At 43.8% G+C, this 22,562-nt stretch overlaps 1 protein-coding gene across 1 annotated transcript; it reads right to left on the reverse strand.

The window, feature by feature from the left end:
* Positions 1–699: 699 nt before the first annotated feature.
* Positions 700–22,140, reverse strand: BET1 (Bet1 golgi vesicular membrane trafficking protein). The gene is made up of 3 exons (XM_089687133.1): positions 21,920–22,140; positions 9,133–9,189; positions 700–901 (listed from the first exon to the last, which is right to left on the reverse strand). Exons 1-3 carry the CDS (start codon positions 22,040–22,042, stop codon positions 746–748), a joined length of 336 nt encoding a protein of 111 aa, XP_089543259.1. The 5' UTR covers positions 22,043–22,140; the 3' UTR covers positions 700–745.
* Positions 22,141–22,562: the final 422 nt, after the last annotated feature.

The following is a 22,562-nucleotide window of genomic DNA, read 5'->3' on the forward strand; positions in this document are numbered from 1 at the left end:
TCACATGATGAAGGGGGTGACATCACTAATCCCTCTAGGCTCCAAATTGGGTATTTTAGTGGTGGCTACAAAGAGAAAGAAGTATGTACCATGTGGTCGCAGGGTGGTCTTTAGAAGTTACTTTGGGTTTGATTTACTAAAACTGAGAGTGCAAAATCTGGTGCACCAATCAGCTTCCAAGTTTTAATGTCAAAGCTTAATTGAACAACCTGAAGTTAGAAGGGGATTTGCTACCAGATTCTGAGTGCACCAGTTTTAGTAAATCTCCCCCAGAGTTTCTTTAAAGCAATGTATAGAATGAGATTTTATCTCAGCAGTTGCTGACTGGAGAGGCAGCAAAAAAACAAAAAAAGCAGCACAAAAAAACAAAAAGCAGCATAAAACAGGTAGCCACTTGAAACTTAGGTAGAAGCCGATTGGCTACCATGCACAGCCGCACCAGATTCTGAGTGTTCCAATTTTAGTAAATCCCACCGTGTCACCTTGCATATTCAAAGGGGATCTTTAAAGCCAAATTCCACCATTTGTACGTATTTAACATCATAACGCAAAAAAAACCCCAAAAAGAACTGTAGAGTCTTCAGTGCATATACTTAAGAGCCTGTGCAGGCTTAAAGGAACAAGATCACAGCCCTGCCTTATCAAAGGTGGGCCAGAAAATTAAATTATATAGGCTATGAAAAAAAAATAATCAAAGACTTACAACAGTGGCACAATATTTAATTAAAAAATATATACAAAATTATCACCTAAGCTTCACAAACCAATAAATGACAAAGAAGACAAAAAAAGCAAAAAGCATCATGTAGCAAAGAAGTTTGGTCTGGCTGCCTCTGGAGAGGGTTTTCAGTCGGCCCATCGTGGAGCCCAGGATACCGCCTGTGGAGTCAAAGTCCGAATCCTGGAAATAAACATTAAAAAGAGGAATCAGTCAGCCTGCTAAAGACTGGACCACATAGAACCCCTAAAATCACAGATGCTTCCTGCAGTGCCCCAGAGAACATCCTCAATGGCTGGTATGTATCTAAAGCATGCTCAGAAATGATCAGTTCACAGGAGGCTTCTGGAAGGCTCAGAGGACATGTGTGCCCCTAACTAAGAACGACTGCCATTGCCAACCTCCTTCTAAAAATGTCAGTTGCCTGGCTATCAAAATGAACCTATGGTTTTCATACTTTATGACCCACTTGTGTGAAATAAGGCAGCATCATATCTAAAATATGTCTATTTAAAAGAGACCATGCTGACAGACCATTCATTTCCACAACAACCTCCCCATATAATTATATATGCAATGAATGTACTTTATGCATGCTATTTACCTGTAAAAGCCTCAAAAGCCCAGTGACTGCTGCTGAGCACTGTCCCCTTAGATGTGTTATCAACAGCCCAAGGAGACTTAAGGGGTACACTATAGTCTTTCCTTTCACTCCTCTCTCTACAGCTCCCCCCCCCAAAAATAAAAACGTGTGGGGAAGGAGCTGGGCCAGCACAGACAGAAATTCAACACTCCCAAAAAGGAGAAAGAGATATGTCAAGCAAGCAGGGAGAGGGCTGTGCTAGGGAATTGGCTATTCCAGGAACACTAGCAACATTAAAAGCACACTGCAAGTAAAAAAAAAAAAAAATGGAAAAATAATAAATATTGTAAGTAAACACTGAAAGTACCTGTTCTTCTGTGCTTTGCCTTCAATGTTTTAAGTTGCTATTCATATAAAGCCTGACAATCAACTCTAATTTGCTCCCTTTTGTTCTGCTACATATACTATTTAAAGCCCAAGTGTGAAGTGTTGATGGAGGACTGGACACTAGTGTAAAGAATAATTTGCAGGCATGTAGAGACAGAGTAAATAGGAAATGATCTCAGAGAAAGTGTGAAAGAGGACCTAGTTGATGGAGAGTGTGATGAGGCTGAAGTATTATGGGTGGAACTGCTCATGGGGGTGTGTAGTACAAAGGTAATCATTGGAGTTTGTTATAGGCCTCCCAGTGTTAATGTTAATGATACTCAGCTCCTTGCACAGATCGAAAGGGCTGAAACAGTAATAATAATGGGGGATATTAACTACCCGGAAATTGACTGGAGTAATGGTACTGCAGGAACAGTTAAAGGGCAAAAAATTTTAAACCTACTACAGCACAATTTTATGGTACAGTTCATAGAAGCCCCTACTAGGAATGATGCTCTGCTGGACCTGGTAATCTCAAACCATGCAGAGCTTATTACAAATGTCCATATAAAAGAACATCTGGGTAGCAGTAACCATAACATGATTTCATTTATTGTTAGCTGTAAACAGCGAGCACATACGGGAAAATAAAAACGCTCAACTTTAAGAGAGCTAATTTTCCAAGGCTGAGAGCTGCTCTTCAAGACTTAGACTGGGAGGGAATATTGAACACAACACAGAAATGGAAGTTCTTCAAAAAGACTGTATATGAACAGACTGCAAAATATATAGTTCCATGGGCACCAAGTTTAAAAAGCTAAAAATCAAACATATGTGGCTTATGGCCAAAGTTAAAAAAGCTATAGATAATAAGAAAAGAGCCTTTATTAAATATAAAAATGAAGGAACGCTATCATCGCTTAAACATTACAAAGAATATAACAGAATATGTAAAAAGGAAATAAAGGCCGCAAAAATTGAAAATGAAGGACAGATTGCAAAAGATAGCAGGACCAACCCCCAAAAATTCTACAAATATATTAATAGCAAAAAGGTCCGGTCTGAGCATGTAGGCCCTTTACAAAATAATCTAGAGTGGGTGACTGGGGACAAAGAGAAGGCAAATTTATCAAATCCCTTCTTCAGCTCTGTGTATACAAAGGAGCATGGGGGAGCTCTTGTCCATAATGGAGATGGTATTGACACAGCTCCAGATGATCCACATTGGCTCATAATTGATACGATCCAAAAATATTTAGACAGTATAAAGGTGAATAAAGCACCTTGACTGGATGGCATACACCCACGGGCCCTTAAAGAACCGAGTTCTGTTATTTAAAAGCCATTGTTTCAAATATTTAGGGACTCTCTAATGACTGGCATAGTACCACTGGATTGGAGAGGTCAAAATCTTAAGTAATTACAGACCTGTTAGTTTAACTTCTATAGTTGGGAAGATACTGGAGAGTTTAATAAGAGACCACAAAGATGAGTTCTTGCTGGAAAAAAATATTTTAAGCAACAGACAGCATGGAATCATGAAAGACAGAAGTTGTCAAACAAATCTGATTTCTTTTTATGAGGAGGTGAGCAAAACCTTGGACAAAGGGGTGGCGGTGGACGTGGTATACTTGGGCAGAGGGGTGGCGGTGGACGTGGTACACGTGGAGAGAGGGGGTGGCGGTGGACGTGGTACACGTGGACAGAGGAAGTGGCGGTGGACGTGGTACACGTGGACAGAGGAAGTGGCGATGGACGTGGTACACGTGGACAGAGGGAGTGGCGATGGACGTGGTATACTTTGATTTTGCAAAAGCGTTTGACACAGTTCCCCACACAAGGCTAATGTGTAAGGTAAAGTCTACAGGTTTGAAAAAATCTGTATGTGAAATGGATAGAAAACTGGCTAAAAGATGGTATTCAGAGAGTAGTGGTTAATGATTCATACTCTGAATGGTCTAGGGGTGTCAGTGGTGTACCCCAAGGTTCAGTGTTGGGACCCTTACTTTTTAATATATTTATAAACAATATAGGGTCTGAGATTATAAATCCCATTTCAGTCTTTGCAGATGACACCAAGCTGTGCCGTGGAATAACGTCCTTACAGGATGTCTCCAACTTGCAAGCCGACCTCAATGCATTGTTTAATTGGGCAACTATGTGGCAAATGAGGTTTAATGTTGATAAATGTAAGGTTCTGCACTTGGGGGCTAAGAATATGGATGCATCATACATACTAGGGGGGGTACAACTGGGGGAATCAATGGTGGAGAAGGATCTGGGGGTTCTGGTAGATCACAAGCTTAATAACAGCATGCAATGCCAAGCTGCGGCTTCTAAAGCGAGCAAAATCCTCTCTTGTATTAGGAGAGGTATAAACTCCAGAGAGAGAGATATCATTTCCCCCGATACAAATCATTAGTAAGACCTCATCTGGAATATGCAGTTCAGTTTTGAACACCAATTCACAAAAAGAACATTGGGGAACTGGAGAAAGTACAGAGAAGGGCAACCAAACTGATAAGAGGCATGGAGGAGCTCAGCTATGAGGAAAGATTAGAGAAACTGAATGTATTCTCTCTTGAGAAGAGGAGATTAAGGGGGGATATGATCTCCATGTATAATACATAAGGGGGGATATGATCTCCATGTATAATATATAAGGGGGGATATGATCTCCATGTATAATACATAAGGGGGGATATGATCTCCATGTATAATACATAAGGGGGGATATGATCTCCATGTATAATACATAAGGGGGATATGATCTCCATGTATAATACATACGGGGGATATGATCACCATGTATAATACATAAGGGGGGATATGATCTCCATGTATAATACATAAGGGGGGATATGATCTCCATGTATAATACATAAGGGGGATATGATCTCCATGTATAATATATAAGGGGGATATGATCACCATGTATAATACATAAGGGGGATATGATCTCCATGTATAATACATAAGGGGGGATATGATCACCATGTATAATACATAAGGGGGGATATGATCTCCATGTATAAATACATCAGTGGTTCATATAATGAGCTCGGTGTAGAGTTATCCCCCCTGAGGTAATCACAGAGGACAAGGGGGCGCTCTTTACGTCTGGAGGAAAAGAAATGTAATCTTCAAAACACGGAAAGGTTTCTTCACAGTGAGAGCTGTGAAAATGTGGAATAGACTCCCTCAAGAGTCCTGGATTGTTTCTTAGATACACAGAATATAACTGGATATAACATTTATAGGTAAAGTTGATCCAGGGAATATCTGATTGCCTCTCAGGGGATCAGGAAGGAATTGTTATCACAGCAGGAGCAAATTGGATGCTTTGCTGGGTTTTTTGCCTTCCTCTGGATCAACTGTGGGTATAGGATTATAACTTTTTTTGGTGGTTGAACTGGATTGGACTTTTGTCTTATTTCAGCCAGACTAACTATGTAGTGGGGTCAGCTCTCTGGAAAACAGAAGAAACCAACAGAGGTCCCTTTTAATAGTGATGCAAAAAAAAAAAAAAAAAAAAAAGGATGATAAAGCAGTGAGGGGCTTTTTTGCCAGTCAGAACACAGTGGTACTCCAAACTGTCACCTCAGACACTGGCCCCGTTCTCACCTGGTAGCTTTTCCCTGCTTCTACCCTATCACATCAGAGGAGGGGATGCAAGTTATATAAAAAGTTGCCCCAGTTTGGTGGCAGCGGATCCTCATGTAACTATGGCTCCCCGCTGATACTGAGGATTTCACTCTCAGATCTGAGGTCTAACTGCTCTTCTGCAGCAGCCCCACTCTCGCACTGTGTAGGAAAGAGGGGGAGTTGAAGGAGAGCTCTGTACTAGGATGGGGGGGTACTGTACACGTGTGCCATGGATACCGCGAGTAGGTTCAGGTTGTATTTACCAATTCCCCCATTAGGAGCCTCCATCTGTTGGTGCAATTTAGCCACATCCACCATTTGGTGCACATGCTGCATTGTTACTCTGCCCTGGATGGCAGGGAATACCTGCACCTATATTCTGACTAAAAAAGCTCTGGAGAATTCCAACTGAATTTAACAGGTCCAATTAAAGTGTTACTAAACCCCAGACCCTGCAGTCACTATATCCGCTCTCCCCGGACCCTGCATTCACTATATCCGCTCTCCCCAGACCCTGCATTCACTATATCCGGTCTCCCCGGATCCTGCATTCACTATATCCGGTCTCCTCGGACCCTGCATTCACTATATCCGGTCTCCTCGGACCCTGCATTCACTATATCCGGTCTCCTCGGACCCTGCATTCACTATATCCGGTCTCCTCGGACCCTGCATTCACTATATCTGGTCTCCCCGGACCCCGCATTCACTATATCTGCTCTCCCCGGACCCTGCATTCACTATATCTGCTCTCCCCGGACCCCGCATTCACTATATCTGCTCTCCCCGGACCCCGCAGTCACTATATCTGGTCTCCCTGGACCCTGCATTCACTATATATGGTCTCCCCGGATCCTGCATTCACTATATCCGGTCTCCTCGGACCCTGCATTCACTATATCTGGTCTCCCCGGACCCCGCATTCACTATATCTGCTCTCCCCGGACCCCGCATTCACTATATCTGCTCTCCCCGGACCCCGCAGTCACTATATCTGGTCTCCCCGGACCCCGCAGTCACTATATCTGGTCTCCCCGGACCCCGCAGTCACTATATCCGGTCTCCCCGGACCCCGCAGTCACTATATCCGGTCTCCCCGGACCCCGCAGTCACTATATCCGGTCTCCCCGGACCCCGCAGTCACTATATCCGGTCTCCCCGGACCCCGCAGTCACTATATCCGGTCTCCCCGGACCCTGCAGTCACTACATCCGGTCTCCCCGGACCCTGCAGTCACTACATCCGGTCTCCCCGGACCCTGCAGTCACTACATCCGGTCTCCCCGGACCCTGCAGTCACTATATCTGCTCTCCTCGGACCCTGCATTCACTATATCTGCTCTCCTCGGATCCTGAATTCACTGTATCTGGTCTCCCACAGTACACAGAACATGGAAATGCAATTATTGTAGTAAATATAAACTGCTAAATACCTTTTCTCATCAGCAGTATATAGCTGTCTTGTGACTTCTATCAGTGTCCAGCACAGAACATGTTAAAGCTTGTAGGAGGAGTTTTCATTCTGCTCTAGGATGATGCAGGACCCCTGACCTCTGTCTGGACAGTGCTGATTGGCCCTGTGATGATCACGTGCACCTCTCTAGCAATACACACCAAACTGAGCATGTGCAGAGTGACTCCACATGATATGTCTCAGGTTGTAAGCTCCAAGGAGCAGGGCCCTCCTAACCCTCTTGTATTGAACTGTATTGTCTCCCTTTATATTGTAAAGCGCTGAGCAAACTGTTGGCACTATATAACTCCTGTATAATAATAATATGTCTTATCAGGAGATAAGAGGGGGACACTGGAAAAAGGGGAGGATCAGAGAAGACAGGATCAAACTGTGTTTTTACACAATGAAGATGATTAACCCCTTAGGTTCCACAGTGAGTATAACAAGCATGCTTTACTGCATATACCAACTGATTGTACTGTTGTGGGTTTAGTAACACATCAATGTTTATTGCGCAAAGATGGAGTCACTACAACAGCCAACCAGTTTCAGGATGTCCCCAGCCCCCCTTCATTAGGGCTTGTAGTAGCAGTATAAAAGACTAGGTGGTACACTGGATCCACATGAAATGATTAAAAAAAAAAAGCTCATTGAGGGAGCCAAGCATGGAGTCAGACCTGCACCCTAAATAAGCCTTCCTACACACTAACAGATTCTTTATAACGATTTCACAGTACTCCCTCGCCTTGTTCTACAACTACAAGCCCTGATGAAGGGGGACTGAAGAACCCCTGAAATGCATTAGCTACTCATGCAACTCTGACTTTGGCAAATAAAAAAAAATAACTGGAGCTATTAAACTTTGTTTCACTTCACGTTGTCTTTTAACTTTTTAAAGCCTGAAATAGCTTTGCATTAAAAGGGAAGTAAACTCACAGAAATACCCTTCTCATTCCAATGAAGTGGCGATTAAATCCCTCACCAGCTGCTATCTCCCCTTCGGCTATGTCCAGTTGCCGGGTTTTCAGCCTCTTGATTGAACAGCTGGAAAATGACATCATCTTCCACATGTTCATGGGAGTCGGCTATTCATGGGCAGCTTAATGTGTATTCAGGAGAAGACGGTGAACAGGCAGGTGAATGTTTGTTATAGCAGAAGAGACACATAGGTCTCTTCTGCAATAAAGAGATTCATTACCTCACCGGGCTGATTCAACAGACAGACCAGCTATCAGCCGAGGTGTACCGGCACATGATGCATGATCGATTCCACCGACCCGATCCGTGGGCGAGTTGCCAGTCCCAGTGAGGTGTGGAGGAGTGCTGCACTTTCCTGCCCCAATTCTCTTGAGGGGTTAAAGAATTGGAGATACCAGAGAGTGTTCATACCTACCTGAGATAAACCAGATCTCAACAACCACTATTTTGCTGAGGGTTGCAATTTGTCTGGTAAGCCTGCCATGCCTGAGGAGTGGGGGGGGTGTCACATTCAAAGTTTGGGAGTTGAAAGGTGGTCCTGTGACCAGCACCTGATAAAAGACCATTCTTTTCTTTTTTCTTCCCCTTTGTGGTTGGAAACCTTTTTTCATGGACTCCTTTGTTGCTCTATATGCGATATATGTCACTATTCTTTTGTGGGAGCACAACTTTTAACCTGCACTTTATATGAGGCATTGGCACTTTCTGAATGCTTTGTTGCACTTTACAAATTTTTATTAGCAGTTTTAGGCAATTTAGGGTTTTATACAGCACTTTATGACTTTTGAACAATATTTACATCATTATAAGATATACATTGTTTTAGTATACACGTAGGTGTGATTGTTTGTGCATGTTTAACCCCTTTGTGCCTGCACCTCGCAGCCCTTTAAGGGGTTTCTAAGGCTGGGAGGCGTTTAGGGTCATGTGACCACCGTGATTGGCTGTCATGGCAGTCACATGATCAGAAAAGGTCCCGATCGGAACAAGAGGTCTGGACCTTACAGTGGAACACTGATACATGTGCTGGGAGAATGCAGGGCGTGCGCTCTCAGCATGTTTGTTTGCAAGCAGTACGCAAATATGCTGCCACTCGATGTCAAGGCCCAACCGCCGAGATGCTGAATATTTGCATACGCTCGTCGTGAATGGGTTAAATAAAAAACTTCCTGCTCAAATTTTTTTATTAGTGCAGTTTAGTTCCATTTTACGATTATCGTAGTGTTCACACTCCTGTCAGAACTCCTGATGTGTTATTGTATGCCTACTAAAAAAAGAACATAATTCCATATAGCCACCCATGATATCTAAGCTTTCATCATACAACGGATGGAGTGGGGAGAGTGGTGCAGGCCTCAATATAGATCTGGTACCGAATACTCACCATCTCTCCCAGTACTTTATTGTGGTATTTCACTTCTGTACCAATATCAATGGAAAGCTAAAGAAAAAAAAAGAAAAACGAGTTAAAGAGTAAGTAACCTACAACAATGAACTCTTTATGTCTGCTCCATTTTGGTCTAATTATACCATTGAGGTTATTTTGTTATATCTATTTTATAGATGCAAAAATAACTGGGAATTTTGCCAGAAAACCTGTGATCTGATCACTTCCTGCGCTCTCTGCCTGTACACAAGGAGGATATATGGAGGGGAAGACAGGGGAGGAGATGAGGCAGTGTCGGAGATCTTTGTAATCCAGCAGAAAATAAGTAGGCAAGGTTGACACCACATGCTTAGGAATTAAAAGCTATGTTGTCACGTCACAGAGAAATCAGGAGCACACTATACTTCTGACAAATCAACAATCATTATCTGTACTTGCAGCATGTTTAACTCTTTTGCTGCCACTGATGTATGGCATATGTTGGCAGAAGCGGTGAGGGGCGGGGAGTTTACAAACACTGTGTAAGTAAATCAATATGTACTCTCTATACAATACTATTAACCCTTTTTCAATAACAAAAATTTTGAAAGTGAAAAATGTATGTATGTAAATCTGACAAGCCGACTGTCAGGTGGCATCGATCCAGCAGCTGTACAGTTGTCCCAGGACTAGCATGGCAAATGCTGCTGGGTAGAGGGAAGGTTAGAACCTGGAACTGACATGTATTACAGCATTTCTGGGTTTATCGGTCATTTTTTCTGACTATGGTATCTAGGGAGCATTCGTTTCAATGGGGGGGACAGATGAGATATCAGAATGCAAATAAATATAAAGTGCAGCGCTATCCCTAAATTTACTAAATAAACCCTGAGGAAGTCACGTGTTACCGGGACGCAACGCGTCGGAATGCGAGGAGGATTCTGGGAGCACGGTGACGTCATTTCCGGCCATACTTGAAATCCCTGTATCTAAATACCCATGCAGGAGATTCATAGCATTGGGTATTGAAGGCTTGTGATGAGAAGAATTGAAATGTGAGTGGGCAATTTTATTATATATTTATTTCTGAAGAATAAACAGGATTATACTATGTGAGTTTTTTGTCTATATATGAACCGAGGAGGAGACTGCTGATAGAGTGTAAGAGGCGGGGGAGGACCTGGTGAGTCACCACAATGGTGTCCTGGTTTAAAGCAAGCTGACCCTGTGGGGTCTTGGCAAAGAGGTGAGGGGCCACTACAGCTATTGTTTGGATTCACACAGTGTGGACACGTGATCACATGCATGAAGATTGAAAGTTCCTTATGTTGTATTTGGACACTTTAATTTTCCTTATGGACTTATTTTCTTACAACAGATGTTTGCAGTGATTTTCTGTTAGCGATTGTCACTAATTGCACTTTATTCCCATTTGGGAGAACACGGGTTGCACATTTTTGTAATTGCACATTTTGCACATAGGTTTAGTACCTTGTGGTATTATTTAGAGCACTGTTACACTTTGAACAGTTAGGTTGCACTTTATATTTATTTAGTAAGTTTAGGGATAGCGCTGCACTTTAAATTTATGTGTATTCACTCATTTTGGTAAGGAGGTTTGTGTCAGCAGCTTGGTGAATAGGGCCCCATTCTTAGCGCAGGAAGTTCTTCCATTTAGAATATCAGAATGCAAGTGTACAATCCAAACGCACACGTTCCTGCGTTAAAAATGGCTGTGTGTATAAGTGGGTGCTGAAGCGACCGTCGGCTGGAACCGAACAGAATCAGCAAGGGAGAATGTCACCAGCACACTGAGGATCACCAATATGGGTCCAAAAGTTTTAATGAATGATCACAACATTTCGGAGTCTCATAGGACCCCTTCATCAGTCATGTGACATGAACCTATGGGGTCCCTAGAGACTCCAAAACGTTGTCTTGCTGTAACTATGTGCTCGTTCATTAAAACGTTTGGACCCATATTGGTGATCCTCGGTGTCCTGGTGACATTCTCCCCTAGGTGAGATATCAGGTCTCAATAAAGATATTAAAGTAGTTCTAAAGCTTCAAGGTTTTTTTTTTACCTTAATGCATTAAGATAAAAGACCTTTTGTGTCACAGACTCCCCCCTCCCAAGCTTATACCTACCTGAGCCCGATGTTGATCCCGTGCTGTGCAGCAGCTCTCCCCCTCCTCACTGGGCAGATTGATAGCAGATCCTGCCAATCAAATCCAGTGATGAGGGAGAGCGGGGGGCGGGGCCAAGCCCTGCTGTCTGTGTCAATAGACACAGATAGGGAGGCTCCGGAGTGATGCTGCAGATTCTGCATGAGTGCCCCCATGGAAAAAGCGGCTTTCCATAGTGGTGGGAGGAGCTGGGCCAGGAGCGCCTGCCGGGGACCAGAGAAGAGGCTACTCTGTGCAAAAGCACTGCACAGAGCAGGCAAGTTTATTATGTTTATTATTTTAATAATAAATAATGGAAGGTTTATCACTTTAAATAATAAAGTTACACCCAAGCACTTAAACCCTCCCCTCAACAAAACTGAGCCTGCCCCCACATAACAACATAAACACATTGTTGATTGTGCTACACATTTCACATACACCGCTACTCCAGTCATCTCCAGTAGATTTCGGGTCCCATGCTGAGTGGCTGCCCTACTGTATACTGAACACATGGGGGTTGGCTCCTCGGAAGGGGTGCCAGTTAGAAAATGCTTTGCATTAACTCAATGAATGCACAGTGTTCTCTGACTGGATGAGGTGGAGAGGTGGGGTGGTGACATCACACTCTCCACCTCACCCAATCAGAATGCTTGCATTCATTCAGAAAATGCAAAGCATTCTCTAAATAGTGCCAGTGCTGAGAGCCGAACTCCTGTGTTCAGAATACAGTAGGGCAGCTATCTGTCGTAGGAACCGGAAGCTAGCGGTGTCTATACCAGCCTCTCTCAGTCTTTTCTTCACAGAGGAACCCTTCTGTAAGGGAACCCTTGCTAAAAATTACTACCGGTATATCTACAACTCATGATAAATTAGTGTGATGGTCAGTGGGAAGAATGCTCCTGACACTTGTGGTTATTTGCAAGAATTACCCCCTTACAGATAGGTAAAAAGATCATTGGAGTCGTTGGTAACTTATCTGAGAGGCAGAAAACGCTCGTTGCTCAAGGAACCCCTAGCAACCTCTGGAGGACCCCAAGGTTCCATGAAACCCTGGGCTATACAGCGATTTCCAGCTTCCTGGGGCATCAGCCAGGTATAGTACAATGCCTTGAAAAAGTATTCATCCCACATTTTGTCAACCAAAACCGTAAATGTATTTTATTGGGATTGGATGTGATAGACCAACACTATGAGGCACATAATTGTAAACTGGAAGGAAAAAGATAAAATGGTTTTCAAAATTTTTTACAGATAAATCTGTGAAAAGTGTGGCAGCATTTGTATTCAGTCCCCCCCGGAGTCAATACTTTGTAGGACCCCCTTTCACTGCAATTCCAGCTGCAAGTCTTTTTGGGAATGTCTCTCCCAGCTTTGCACATCTAGGGAGGGACATTTCTGCCCATTCTTCTTTGCAGAATATCTCAAACTCTGTCATATTGGATGGAGAACGTCTGTGAACAGCAATTTTCAAGTCTTGCCACAGATTCTCCATTGGATTTAGGTCTGGACTTTGACTGGGCCATTCAAACACATGAATATGCTTTGATCTAAACCATTCCATTGTAGCTCTGGCTGGATGTTTCGGGTCGTTGTCCTGCTGGAAGGTGAACCTCCATTCCAGTCTCAAGGCTTTTGCAGACTCTAACAGGTTTTCCAATAAGATTTCCCTGTATTTGATTCAATCCCTCGCCCCATCAACTCTGACCAGCTTCCCTGTCCCTGCTGAAGAAAAGCATCTCCACAACATGATGCCGCCACCACCATGTTTCACGGTGGGGATGGTGTGTTCAGGGTGATGTGCAGTGTTAGTTTTCCGCCACACAGCGTTTTGCTTTTAGGCCAAAAAGTTCAATTTTGGTCTCATCTGACCAGAGCACCTTCTTCCACACGTTTGCTGTGTCCCCCACATGGCTTCTCGCAAACTGCAAATGGGACTTCTTATGGCTTTCTTTCAACAATGTCTTTCTTCTGGCCACTCTTCCATAATGGCCAGATTTGTGGAGCGCACGACTAATAGTTGTCCTGTGGACAGATTCTCCTACCTGAGCTGTGGATCTCTGCAGCTCCTCCAGAGTTCCCATGGGCCTCTTCTATGATTAATGCTCTCCTTGCCCGGCCTGTCAGTTTAGATGGACAGCCATGCCTTTGTAGGTTTGCAGTTGTGCCATACTCTTTTCATTTTTGGATGATGGATTGAACAGTGCTCTGTGAGATGTTAAAAGCTTAGGATATTTTGTAGAACCTAACCCTGCTTTAAAACGTCTCCACACCTTTATCCCTGACCTGTCTAGTGTTTTCCTTGGCCTTTGTTACGCTGTTTGTTTACTAATGTTCTCTAACAAACCTCTGAGGGCTTCACAGAACAGCTGTATTTATACTGAGATTAAATTACACACAGGTTGACTCTATTTACCAATTAGGTGACTTTTGAAGGCAATTGGTTCCACTAGATTTTAGTTAGGAGGTATCAGAGTAGAGGGCTGAATACAAATGCATGTCACACTTTTCAGATATTTATTTTTATTTACTGCACCATCATGCCTTTCCTTTATTTCTGAGTGATATTGCCATATATTTGGAGGATGATCAATATATATAGGGTCCTGGCCATACTTCAGAGTGGCTGCAGAGTATTGCTCCTGGTATCTGGACGATTTCAAACTACAGAGTGTTGCTTCTTTGGATTCTCTCATCGCTCCCAGAGCAAATACGCTTGTGCTGATTTATAATTTGATCATCATTGAGCTCTGGTGAGTTTATTCCATTCATCTGGTGGTGGATTGAGCACGGTGTATTTATATGTTTTAAGAAGAAATTTCGTTGGGGTGTTTTTACACTAATAATAATTTATGGATTGGTTCACTGGGGATTTTTTTATACATTGATTTTATGGTGTTTGGACTTTTTTGCACGATATATGAATTCTTGATATAATTTAGCGCATTCCTATTTTTTGATTTTTTATTTTACACCAATACTTGGGTTAGAGGTTTGCTGCTTTATAGGATTGATATTATTGATTGGCGCTTTCTTTTGTTTGTTTTTTGTGATTTCAAGGGATATGAATTCTTTTTCAAGGCACTGTATATACATACAGTAGTTATACAGGACCAAGCTGAACCAATATAACTATGTATAAAATGTCCATGCCTGGAATTCTTTTTAATGCCATATATATTACTGGAGTAATACAAAGTGTGACACGCACTCATATCCACTCCTGGCTATACTCACTCTTTATACTAAGCTCAGCTGATCTGTGTAGGAAAAGTAAAGGTGAGTTGTCAATATTGATTCAGAGACCGAAGTTCACAAACATGACCAAAGCTGTGCCAGTGATATCCGCTGCACACAATCACAGGCATTGTTGTGAGTGATTGAGACACACTAACCATGTATGGCCGCTTACTTCCATCCATCGCTGGGGATAACCCGCACCTTGGGCACTGACCCCCTCAGCATGTCTAACCTCAGTTTATACTGCCTGCAGATGATACTATATCACTGTACAATCTATTTCAATGCATTTGCACAGTAATCTGTGTGTGTGAAAGATCATATAATATCCAAAAGAATTTATAATTGGAAAGGTGTTTTATGACATAGGGACTGGAAGCCGATTGTAAAGAATACCACCTTAAAGCAGAAGTATAGACAAAACTTTTTTGTTCCTATAAAGGAAGGTTATACCCCATCAGTATTTTATTTTTTTTTGCCATTTGTGTCCCATTGGTGAGATTTCCCTTCACTTCTTGTCCAATAGCCAAAAACAGGAAGCGCGAAGAGATCCCTCCAAAATGAGGGCCCTTGGACACTGCTCAGTTGAAAAAACGCGGTAAAAATGCATGTTCATTTTCTGGACTCATGACTCCAATCTTGCATCTGTGAAAATTGGACACATGGCCCAAAACATGCACCACAAATGCACCGCAGGTGTGCTTTTGATGCATTTTCCATTCTCATCATGGAGGAGGTGCATTTTTGGTACATTTTGTAAACATGCACCAAAAATGCAGCATGCAGGACTTTTAAAAACGCACAGCGTACTGGTGTGAAGAGGTCCATTGGATTTAAACGCATACATTTTTCTTCTGCTTTTTTTTTTACCCTAAAAACATATCACCAGAACTAGTGTCCCCGTCAGAAGATTTCTCCTCTATTCCTGTTCTGGTGACAACCAAAAATGTGGGATTTTCTTTGGGATTCACCCTCTCTATTTGTGCTGTTTACCATTACTGAGCGTGAAAGTGAAAGAAAATCCCAAACTTTGGGTTGTCACCAGAACAGTAATAAGTGGAAAATATTCCAATGCAGACACTGGTTCTGGCGACAACCTGGGATTTCCTCACTTTAGAGGAGTTTTCTCTCACTTCCTGTTGTAGCTGTGGGACAGGACGTGAAGGGAAATCTCCCAAATGGCAAAAAAAAAAAAAAAAAAAAAAAAAAACTGTCAGAGGTTATAACCCTCCTTTACTCTATTCAAGCTGAGCAAAAAAATGCCTTCAGTTCTACTTTAAAGAGTTAGTTCACCTTTGATAAAAACTGCTTATGTGGGTAGATAAATTCAAACAGCATTGACCACAGGTGAATAATGCCCTTGCCATAGGTGTAGGCTGTTTGCGTACCCCCCTGAAGCCTGACTGGAATACTCCCAGAGGTTGAATCTCACCATCCTGCCTTGTTGCTAGGAAGTTGCTAAGACACACCCAGCTGTTGCTATTCACCTCCACCATCACAGGAGTGAGCTCCGTTTGTGAGTCAGACCTCCTCACATGTTCTCCCTCTCCCCTAATACAATAGCTCTGAGCTCAGGTGTCTGGAAGCTCTCTCCTGTGATGGAGGATGTGAGCAGTAACAGCTAGGAGTCTCTTAGCAGCCTCCTAGCAACAAGGCAGGATGGTGAGATGCAATTTTGAGAGTTATGGACAGGTGTTGGACAGAAATATGGAAACACTACATGATTTGCAGGTGTAAAAGTGATGACATGTTTCACGTTAAAAGCAGATGTGACGTAACATTCTTTTGCTTCCGCTGTGTGATGAGACACCTAGCTAACAGGTGGGAAGCATCGCTTTCCTCATTCACTGTGTGCGCTGCTAGTAATACGAAGTCATGTCAGAGATTAATGAGCGAGCAAATTGTTGGTGCCAGTTAGCTGGTGCCTGAAGTGGCCAATTTTTTTGCCGTGTCATGAGGTACAGTAATAAAGGTTATGACGGCATATACAGTTTCTGGGAAAAAGTCGTCTCATAAGAACGGTCAACATGGTCAGCTGACCGAAAGAGACAAAAATGACATTGCGCAGGATCGTGACCCGGAATAAGAAAACAAAAAGGGATGCACCGAAATTTCAGCCACCGAAACATATCAGCCGAAAATATGCCGATAGGAAAAATTTAGCCTATACAAAGGACTGTGTGTACTGCAGAGGTGGGGGGGCGGTGGAGAAAGGCAGGAGAGGAGCAGTGTATACAGAGAGGCTCCCTCCCTCACTATATGCCAGTGCAAGTTTTTAAATATAATTACCGGCTTTTTTCTTCACTATAGCTCACAGAATTAGCTGTCACTTTCCCCCAGCTAAATGAAACAAAGTTTCCTTTAGCTCTGGGGAAAGTTCTACTTTACCTTAATTCATTTATGTGCCATTCAGCCTAAATTTGATACATCCGCCATTGATTGGATGAGTTTTACCCTGTGGAGTGCTTACAAGGAGGGAATTCATGTGGTCAGTATTTGTTTTATGGTGTACTGGGGTCAGTATTAGAGTACACAGTGCCTTGAAAAAGTATTCATACCCCTTGTAATGTTCCACACTTTGTCATGTTACTACCAAAATCATAAATGTATTTTATTGGGATTTTATGTAATAGACCAACACAAAGTGGCGCATAATTGTGAAGTGGAAGGAAAAGAATAAATGGATTTCAAACTTTTACAAATAAATATCTGAAAAGTGTGGCATGCATTTGTATTCAGCCCCCTTTACTCTGATACCCCTAACTAAAATCTAGTGGAACCAACTGCCTTCAGAAGTCACCTAATTAGTAAATAGAGTCCACCTGTGTGTAATTTAATGTCAGGATAAATACAGCTGTTCTGTGAAGTCCTCAGAGGCTTGTTAGAGAACATTATGGACAAATAGCATCATGAAGGCAAAGGAACACACCAGACAGGTCATGGATAAAGTTGTGGAGAAGTTTAAAACAGGGGTAGGTTATAAATATCCCAAGCTTTGAACATTTCACGGAGCACTGTTCAATCATCCAAAAATGGAAAGAGTATGGCACAACAGAAAACCTACCAAGACATGGCCGTCCACCTAAACTGACAGGCCGGACAAGGAGAGCATTCATCAGAGAAGCAGCCAAGAGGCCCATGATAACTCTAGAGGAGCCGCAGAGATCCACAACTCAGGTAGGAGAATCTGTCCTCAGGACAACTATTAGTCGTGCGCTCCACAAATCTGGCCTTTATGGAAGAGTGGCAAGAAGAAAGACATTGTTGAAAGAAAGCCATAAGAAGTCCCATTTGCAGTTTGCGAGAAGCCATGTGGGGGACACAGAAAACATGTGGAAGAAGGTGCTCTGGTCAGATGAGACCAAAATTAAACTTTTTGGCGTAAAAACAAAATGCTATGTGTGGCAGAAAATTAACACTGCGCATCACCCTGAACACACCATCCCCACCGTGAAACATGGTGGTGGCAGCATCATGTTGTGTGGATGCTTTTCTTCAGCAGGGACAGGGAAGCTGGTCAGAGTTGACGGGAAGATGGATGGAGCCAAATACAGGGCAATCTTAGAAGAAAATCTGTTGAGAGTCTGCAAAAGACTTCACTGAGGCGGAGGTTCACCTTCCAGCACGACAATGACCCTAAACATACAGCCAGAGCTACAATGGAATGGTTTAGATCAAAGCATATTCATGTGTTAGAATGGCCCAGTCACAGTCCAGACCGAAATCCAATTGAGAATCTGTGGCAAGACTTGAAAATTGCTGTTCACAGACGCTCTCCATCCACTCTGACAGAGCTTGAGCGCTTCTGCAAAGAAGAATGGGCACAAATGTCCCTCTCTAGATGTGCAAAGAGACATCCCCAAAAAGACTTGCAGCTGGAATTGCAGTGAAACGGAGTCCTACAAAGTATTGACTCCGGGGGACTGAATACAAATGGCGGCTTTTATCATGGCTAACAGCCTTGTCTGGGGTCCACTGGCTCCATGTGAAGTGGGCAGCGCTCACCTCGGCAGTGCCAGTGTTTACAGTCGGATGGTGGAGGTTGGGTGAGCTAAATTTAAAAATTCTTTGTATCCAAATGAATGCTGCATTGCTGGGTATTGTTGTGCTTTGCTCCCTGCAGCCACTGTGCATACCCTGAGCTCCTCCAGAGTTAGTACTCTGCATATCAGGTGTACATAGTAATACTTTGTCTGTTCACACATGGCATTAACCCATTGGTGGGTTCTCATGTTTGCCTCACTATTGTGCCATTATGCCAACCCCCTCAAAGGACCAGCATTTCCAGAGAAGGAAGAGGAGTCGCCTGTGGAGGAGTCACCTGTGGAGGAGTCACCTGTGGAGGAGTCACCTGTGGAGGAGTCACCTGTGGATGACTACAGTAGCCAGCATCGCCTGTTGGAATATAGGACATCCCTTTAATATTTCTTTGTGCTCTTCAGTTTCTCAAAAAGAAAAAAAAAAAAAAAAGAGAGAGAAGGTCTTCATGACATCAACAACTCCCTTGGATGGTTTGTGTACATTGCAGAATATTAGGGCTCATTCACACTTGACTAAATTTCTAACTCCCCTATAGCGTTTGACAGGCATTAGACAGGTGTTTGGGAAGCATTTTTTGAGGCATTTGCCAAGCGTTAAATCCGCACCACAAATGCCTATAATGAAGTTTAATGGTATTAATGCTCCACAGCCACCCGCCTGGCAGGCAAGGGAAGCTTCAACTCCTCCTGACTGGACACGAGGTGTCAATTTTGCCAGGACATGACACTAACGCTTCAGTGTGAACAGCACTGTGTGCTGCCAAGTGTAGAATTTTCATAGGTATTGAGGAGCATTAAAAACACTTCCCAAATGCCTGTCTAATGCCTGCTAACAAAGCTAGTGTAAACGGTTGGCCGAAATGAAAAAAAGCACAGGTGTTGAAAAAACGCAGCTGCCACCGGCCACCACTCGGTAGTTCTCAGCCTTAACCTCCCTGGCGGTATGATTATTTCAGATTTTTGGTGCTGAAAGCGGTACCATTATTTTGCATGGAAATACGTAGTTTTTTTATTGTAGGCTGTAATTTTTAGGAATAACTCACTGAAATCTGTCAGAACAAGAGTCTAGTAAACATCCCGGGTAGGATAAAATTTGAAAACACGAAATCATAAATTATAATTTAATAAGTAATCATAAAAAATAATAATATAATAATAATACATTTAATTCAATAATATAATCAAACCGAAAACACTGAAATGTGAAATATAGCGCCAAGTTCGCACATCGCTGAGCTCAGTCGCAGAATCGTTTTCAGTGTCTGATGAGGAATTTCCCCCACCAATCATTATCACTCAATTCTGCAAGTGGTTCTGATTTACTATCGCTGTTCTCTAGCCGGTCTAAAATCACTTTTGACCTAAAGGGGCGCTTTTTTGGACGCCATGGACGTTTCTCAGTTTCCAGGCAGAAAGAACAGTAAAAATGCAGGCAGGGCGCCGGACAAAGCACTCGGGACAAAATGTATGTGAAATGGTTTGAAACAGCAATGTTTTACTATGTAAAATTTGTTTGGAAAAAAAAATTACTTTTTTTAAATTTTCAGATTTCCATCCGCCGGCGGCGCCCGTACGTCCCGACGTCACAGGGACCGGAACACAGAAGCCGGATGTCAACATTGGCTGGAGGAGATGGCCGGGGACGCTGCAGAGGACACATCGCGGGAGCGAAGGACAAGGTAAGTGCTGCAGGGAATCCCTATGCAGCGCCGCATGGTAAGCCCGAGTGTAGCTCGGGGTTACCGCTTTCGGCACTGACATTTTACCCCGAGCTACACTCGGGAATACCGCCAGGGAGGTTAATGGAGAAACCATCAATCCCAGCGCTGGGCATAGAGATGAGTGAAGGAAAGATGGCAGCCAGCAAGGCCGCTACGTGGGGGTCAATACATACATTCATGGCTCATTACTGTATTGAAGTCTTAATGACAGCTGAGTTTGGCAGAGGCATCCTGGCTTCTGCTTTTTAGCCAGAAATGAGGAGTGTATAGCAGGGGCGGACTGACAACTCATGGGGCCCCCGGGCAAAAGGGGATCATGGGGCCCCTGTGTCCTTGCCCAAACTCAAAAAAGCCTATGAAAAAGGTACCAGGGGCATCTCATGGGGCCCCCTACTGACCCCGGGCCCTCAGGCAGTGCCTGAGTTTCCAAATGGTCAGTCCGCCCCTGGTGTGTAGCAGGATGCCTCCCCTGTATGGCTAGTTAGTTCCCAGCTGTGCTGACATGGAGCTGTCAGGAAAATGGAAAATTGAATGACAGATACCGTCATTTTCCTTTCCTGACTGCTCCATGTCAGCACAATTCCCAGCCAGCTTGGTAGGACTAGTTACAGAACACTGAGGCTGCAGGTGGGCTCCAATTTATGAGTTAGGTCCTGGAAGCACGGGGGGGCCTAACCCAGCTGTGCTGACATGGAGCCCGTCAGGAAAGGAAAATTACGGTAAGGCCGGCCATACATGGTTCGATTTTCAAACGATTTTTCGTTCAAAAATTAGACCTAAGAATAAATCAGCCAATTTTCGCTCTGTTAGTGGGGTAATAGCGTCGGACCATTTTCGCGGTTCCTCTCCATCTCGTTTATTGGGCATGCAGGAAAATTCATGAAAAACGACCGATTTTTGAAAATCATTGGTGGCACCATCGGATTATAGAACAAACTAGGTTTTTGATTGAAAAATCATTCAGAATTCGACCCATGTATGGCCTACTTAAGTATCTATCATTCAATTTCCCGTTATTTCCTTTCACTTCACAATTATGTGCCGCTTTTTGTTGGTCTATCATATATATGAAGGGGAATCTCCCCCAAAGTTTTGCCTGTCATTCTACTTTAGCTTGTGACTGGGCATCTGGTAAATCCACAACTCAACCGCCTATTTTACTGTGTAAAAGGTCTGGGGTGTCATCAGAACAGGAAGAGAAGGACAATCTTACATTGGGGACACTCGTTCTGGGATTCTCTCGCTTTTCAGGGATTTCCTCTCACTTCCTGTTGTGGCTATGGGACAGGAAGTGAAGGGAAATCTCCGCCAAAGGGACACAGATGGCAAAACCTGACAGGTAATAAACCTTTATAACATTGTCCAAAATTAAAAAAAAAACGTTTTTGCCTTCAGTTCTGCTGTGAACCCAGAGACACTTCCATGGCCAGTCTATGAGAAGGTGCCCAGCCCCAGGCACACTATGTAGCAGAACACAGCTGGAACACAATCACTGTCTCTATGGGAGGACTCCATTTCCCAGCATGCCTGGCCGCCTCTCCAGGCCTGTGGCAGTGTGCAGTGCATGCCGGGAGATGTAGTCCAGACCCCCTCTGTCGCCCACTCAGGTGTACGGCGGCCCGTGGGAGTCACACTTACTGACTTCAGGGCGTTCGCTTTGAGGCGGAGGCTCTCGGTCAGTCTGTCGTTCTCCTCCTCATAAACGCTGTAGCCGCTCATCTCCGGGCGACCCTCCCGGTGCTTCATCCCTCCTCGGTCCATGCTGACAGCTCACACATCCAACACACACTGACGACGTGTACTGTGCGGCCGGCGGAGGAGGGGGCGGGACAGAGTACGGAGAGCGGGAGGAGACCAGACTCTGCACTCCGCGTTCTCCTCATGTCACTGACTGGGAGCTGTACTACGGGTGAGGGGCGGCCACAGCAGTCCACCAATCACACACTGTTCACACCGGGCTCATCAGCTGACATTTACATTTGTGTCCCACTGGGGGAAATTTCCCCTCATTTCCTGTCCCACAGTCACAACAGGAAGTGAGAGGAAATCCCGCCAAAGTGAGAGAAATTCTTGGTTGTGGTCAGAACTCGTTTCCCCTCCAGTATGACCTCCAGCGGGCGGTCCACCCATGTATCTCCAGAGAAGAAACTTGTTTGTTGGAATGTGGCTGGGTTGCCACAGTAACAGACGCCCGCCGGAGGTCATACTGGTTTCTTTCATGTTTCTGGGGATCCTGCTATATCTGCTGGATTCCATCTGATTATAGCCACCCCTTGTGGCC

The sequence above is a fragment of the Staurois parvus genome, unplaced genomic scaffold (genome assembly GCF_062004578.1).
Source record: "Staurois parvus isolate SC_StPar_1 unplaced genomic scaffold, SC_StPar_1.0 ptg000418l, whole genome shotgun sequence".
NCBI classification, from domain to species: Eukaryota; Metazoa; Chordata; class Amphibia; order Anura; family Ranidae; genus Staurois; species Staurois parvus.